This window comes from Marasmius oreades, chromosome 11, assembly GCF_018924745.1.
Source record: "Marasmius oreades isolate 03SP1 chromosome 11, whole genome shotgun sequence".
Taxonomy (NCBI): domain Eukaryota; kingdom Fungi; phylum Basidiomycota; class Agaricomycetes; order Agaricales; family Marasmiaceae; genus Marasmius; species Marasmius oreades.
Genome location: NC_057333.1, coordinates 1,501,144 through 1,506,517, shown reverse-complemented (window position 1 = coordinate 1,506,517; position 5,374 = coordinate 1,501,144). Strand labels below are relative to the sequence as shown.

The 5,374-nt window shown below is 43.7% G+C and overlaps 1 protein-coding gene across 1 annotated transcript; it reads right to left on the bottom strand.

The window, feature by feature from the left end:
- Nucleotides 1–3,600: 3,600 nt before the first annotated feature.
- Nucleotides 3,601–4,940, bottom strand: E1B28_003291 (uncharacterized protein; the record flags this gene model as incomplete). Its single annotated transcript, XM_043160263.1, has 8 exons — nucleotides 3,601–3,616; nucleotides 3,686–3,711; nucleotides 3,762–3,896; nucleotides 3,947–3,994; nucleotides 4,044–4,172; nucleotides 4,228–4,562; nucleotides 4,610–4,811; nucleotides 4,863–4,940. The coding sequence occupies 8 exons, from the start codon at nucleotides 4,938–4,940 to the stop codon at nucleotides 3,601–3,603; spliced, it is 969 nt and encodes a 322-aa protein (XP_043002219.1).
- Nucleotides 4,941–5,374: the final 434 nt, after the last annotated feature.

Below are 5,374 nucleotides of genomic sequence, written 5' to 3'. Positions count from 1 at the left end.
GTACAAGCGTACCCAGTTTAAAATCATATGGCTTAATGGTATGCCGTAGATGACAATTGGAACGATTCTCATCCATATAAGCCTATGCATGAATATACGAATGATATTAAAAAGTTCGATGAGAAAGTTCCACAAATTGAAGAGTGGCTCCTAGATCCCGAAGCAGATTTTGTACGCAAGTTGCCTAAAAACGAAATGAACAGTTTCATTATATTGGGATCAAAATTCTTTCTAGACCCTGATGGGAGACTGTACAAACAATCTACGGATGGTTCTACGCAACATAGGTTGTATGTAGTTCCTGATAAGAGGATGTGGATGCTCATAGCAAGTCACGATCATCTAGGACATAAAGGAATGTTTGTGACTAAGTCGATCATGGAGAAACAATTTTGGTGGCTGCATATGGACAAGGACATAGATTGGTTCGTCCGTAGCTGTCAAGAATGCCAGGATCGAAGGCTCAATCTCTTGAGGATACCTCCAGTGGTTACTCACACCCCATCGCTGTTCCAAGTGATCCATGTAGATGTTTTGAGTATGACTCCCGCTAGCAACAGTTGTAAACTGATTGTTCACGGACGATGTGCACTATCCAGATGGTCCGAAGCAAGGGCTATTCAAAGTGATACAGCCAGAATACTCGCAGAGTGGTTCTTTGACGATATCATTAGTAGATGGGGTTGTCCCGAGGAGGTTGTTACGGATAATGCACCACAAATGATTGCTATGGCAAGGTGGCTTACAGACAAATATGGTGTCCGTAGCATTAAGATTTCACCATACAATTCTCAAGCAAACGGAAAGATTGAGAGAGCGCACTTTTGAAAGCCGTAGCTGGAGACCTTGCGAAATGGTACTGGTTTTTGAAGCATATTTTGTGGGCGGATAGAGTAACAACTAGGAAAGACCTAGGTTGCTCCCCCTACTTCTTTGTTACTGGTGCAGAACCTATACTACCGCTTGATATTGTGGAATCTACGTGGCTAGTGAAACTACCCAATAGGTTTCTATCACGAGAAGAGTTGATTGGATTTCGAGCGCAAGCTCTAGCTAAACATAGAACGCATGTAACAGCTATGCGAGATAGAATTACAGAAGAAAAGCGTAGACACTTGATCAAGTACGAATGGGAATATATGCACACTATAAAACCCTTAAACTTTGAACCCAGGGACTTGGTTCAAGTACGGAATACTGCTATTGAAAAGAACTTGGATAGGAAAATGTTCCCTAGATACTTTGGGCCCTGCATAGTCATTCGACGTACTAAAGGTGGCTCTTATATCTTAGCGGAAATGGATGGAACATTGCTACAGGGAAAATACGGAGCTTTTTGCATCCTACCTCACATGGTGCGATACCACATTGACCTTCCTATGGAAATAAAAGATTTAATTCAGCTATCTAAAGATGAGTTAGAAGCCATGGCTAACGAAGATGAACCAACTAAGTACGAACTTGGAGTGGATTACATCTTTGACAAAGCTCAAAGCCTGAGGCTGAATGGTAATGCCTCAGCTACGGCAGAAAATGATAATGAAATTGAGCTACCTAGCGAATCTGAGGATCCAATGGACGATCCAGTAAGAGCCACTAGGTCCACTAAGAAGAAAGTTAGATTTTCTCAGATCTGACTGAACGTATGAAACCGAAAAATCCAGTTAGATTTTAATAAAATCTAACTAGTGCACAAGTATATGAAATGACAGTGAAAGGAGCGGACACCGTTGATCGCTACAGCCAGCCATTGTTATAGAGTGATCTACGGAAGGATACACTACTGAATAGACTCCATAGGAGCACCTGCATCCGCCTCAGTAGGCTGGTTTGTAGACCTCTCCTGTGCTGAAGTCGACGTAGCTGACTGTTTGATGGAAAGGGCGAGGTGGGAAAGGACTAGCTGATTTGCCTCAACGAGTTTTTCGTAGGCTGCCCGGTATGCTGCTCCTTGGTGAAGGATTGAAAAGGTCAATGCATTGACCTCCGTATGGAGGAGGGTCTGAATGGCGGCGAGGTCGGATGCAGATAGAGAGTCCATACCAAAATGGGCCGGCATGCTGGCTATGACCTTGAGTACAGAGAGATGTGTAGACTCTCTGCATTTCTTCTCTCTCCTCTGTCCAACACGTTGTCATAAGTGATGCTACGGCCACGAATAAAGAGAGGACAGTCCCAAGGTGGACACTCACCCTCAGATTCAGGTGTAAGGTCTACGCCTGCCTTATCGATACGAGCCTTCTTAGCAGGCTTTGTTTCAATCTACGGAAAGATTAGAAATGATTTATATGAAACAAATAAAGCGATCTATGGACCTCTTTCTTCTTGGAAATGCGAATTTTCATAGGATCTTTACCTTTGGTGGCGTCCTTCATCTTGAAGTCGTCATTCTGGTAATAGGATTGAGCCATAGATAACTTTAGAACGAACTGGAGGGCTTACTTTAGTGTTTGCTTCTTCAGTATCAGAGATTTCGATAGTAGCTTCGTTGCGAGAAGAGCTAGCTCCCTACGGCGAAGTCAATATCAAAAATTAGAAAGATTAATAAAATAAGAGCTTACATTCTTGCGCTTGATAGCAGATGCCTTGTTGCGCACAGCGCACATCTCGACGTAGAAGGACTTGGCCTTCGCAAAGTCAACGCTCTTATCGAGGGAGAACTGCTTGATGTCAGCGGTGACCATCTCGACAACGTTGCGATAAAGATCAAATGCAACATCGTCTTTGGCAGACTGGTAGCTTTGGAGCTTGGTCTGAACCTACAGCAGAAGCATTACAATGAACCAGAGATAGAGAGTGATGCTGAACGTACCACAACGTCGAGAAGCTGTTTGGTGAACAGCTCGGCGGACAGCTTGTTAGCATAGGGACGCAACTGGCTGACTTGTTCAACAATCGGAGCAGCGCGTTCAACCCAGATTTTGGTGGGGACGAATTCGGTACGAGTGGACATGTTTAAAATGATATGAGAATGTAAGAGTTGAGAATTGGTTACTACAAATGCTGGTAGAGCTGGGTAGTGAAGAATTGACTATCTACAGTCAACCTTTTATACCTTTTACGCTCTACTATCCAGCTGTAGATGACTTTCTCTACCTTATGGTCCTGAAGGACTCCCGGATCCAACATCTAGTCAACAGGAGTTGACTGCTCATTTGTTTGGGGGAGAGGTACCTTAGGTTCCTGAAAATTTGACCGTAGATTCAAGTTTTGCGATTTGAACACCTACATGAACATACGGGTGTACCTATGGATCCTGAAAAGATAATCATCGCTTAGAAAAAACTTATAAGCGAGAACCTACACAAGAGATGCATAGCGATAGGAATGATTGAACAATGTGCTATGGATAGATTCATCTAACTCCGAGCATAGAGATATGTGAGCTACGGCTGATGAGACTAACTTAGCAATTAGAGTTTTAAGTTGGACTTATTGGATCTCAGCCACGCAGTATGCAAATCAAACAAGTTTTGATTGAAATACAAGATATGAAATTAGAAATACAAAAGAAGAATTTAGGCACCGTAGCGTGTGCCAAAATACAAGATAATGAGGGCTAGACGTCCAATACAAGTCCAATACCAAAAGACAAGAAAACTACAGTAATTGTAGGCTATGGATACAAACAAGATATGACAAGATATAAGGCAGAGAAACCGAATCTGTCCTTAGTAACACAAACAAATCAATCCCGTAGAAGTCCTTATTCTAGGGAATGTTAGTGATAAGATAGAACGGTATATGAAGAAACAACTTACCAAGTCGCCCTCTTTCGGAGCTTGGCCTTCTTGTGGCATTTTAGCCCAGAACAGCTTGCGCTTCATTCTACGCTTACTGAGGTTGGTGGGGACTTCAATGTCTCCCTCATCAGCGCTTGAATCGTGGTCAGTCCTCTAAGAAAAGAAAGTTAGATTCAATCTACAGAGAATAGAGAGGAACTTACGGCTTCCTCTGCTTCATCATCAATGAGCATGGCACCCATAGGCTCAGCCTAGCAGTTATAAGAAGTTGAAATAATAGGAATAAAATGAAGGACTCACGGGTTCAACTGAAGGTTTTGAAGGAGAACTCTGATCCTGTTCCTCCTCTGCCTCCCCAGGAACTTCGAGCTCTGGTGCAGGAGCGGCTACGGGAACTAAAATCTCTTCAGGTAATGAAGGCAGGGGTTCCTAGAAGAAATGATAAGAAACATAAATTAGAAGAAATGAAAGAAGAGTTACAAACCGTAGATTGAAGAGGAGCAGACTCCTCAGTCTCATCTTCGATAGGAGGTGAGTGTAGATTGTCGGTGACCACAGGAGCCGAGCTACTAGCAATGGGCCAGCCAAGGACCTCACCGAGAGCCTTGACTTGATCTGCAGTCATTTTGAAGTCTTCATCGTCTTGAAGACCCTTCAAAACTTCTACTGGATCACGACCAGCGGCCCGTAGCAGGCGTTGACTCTCTTGGATATCCTGCCAGATGAGCCGGCCAGAATCGTAAGCTGCGATTTGAGCCCTTCGAGCTTGGTCAAACGCCTTGAACTCGCGCTGAAGACAGTGAACTATCTTGGCAAGAACTAAAACATCGGTTAGATATGGTCTATGGAAGAAATGAGACACTTACGGATGTTGTTGCTCAAAGCAATCTCAATCTTCTTCGCTCCAGTACGAGAGTCATTGGAATCAAAGTACAAGCACTTTTGTTTGCCTGAAAAACATCGCTGGCAGGTTGGTCTACGACCGGTTTTGCCACTTGGAGCCCAGATTGGGCGACAATCTGCATATCCAAAATACGTGCATCGATTGCATGGAGAGAGGCGATCAAACTAGATACGAATTAAAATAAGATGAAACATAATAGATGAGACGAAACTCACAAAGGAAACAGAACGTCCAGCAGCAACAATCGACTTGAAGCTCAATGTAGCTTCCTTGAAGTCAAATTGCAAGTCCATATCTATGCTACGGTGTCAGTATCTAGTGAATCAAGAAAAGAAGCCAAAACTCACTACAAGTTTCTCCGATCCAACGTTCAGGAAAGACATGTGAAGGGGCCTAAGACGTCCAGAGATCGTCTACGGAGGTTCCAGGGCGATTAGAATCGAACCCTTAACCTTTGCGTTTCCCCTTGACTCGGGATGGTGAAGGCTCAGATGACTGATCAGCCACCCTAGCCTCGGAATCGGAGGCTACGGCAGCTTTCTTCGCCCGAGATCGAGTCTGGTGTTTTTACACTTGCAGTTGCACATTGATTTTATAAGACCTTCATACGATACTGAGACTGTGATCTTGTGCGTAACCTTTGCCAAGCAGTCCACCCTTGCAATCTTTCCTGGTGTGTAGAGTTATTGATAGACTTTACATGGAGGTTTACTAGTTTTTGGGTTGA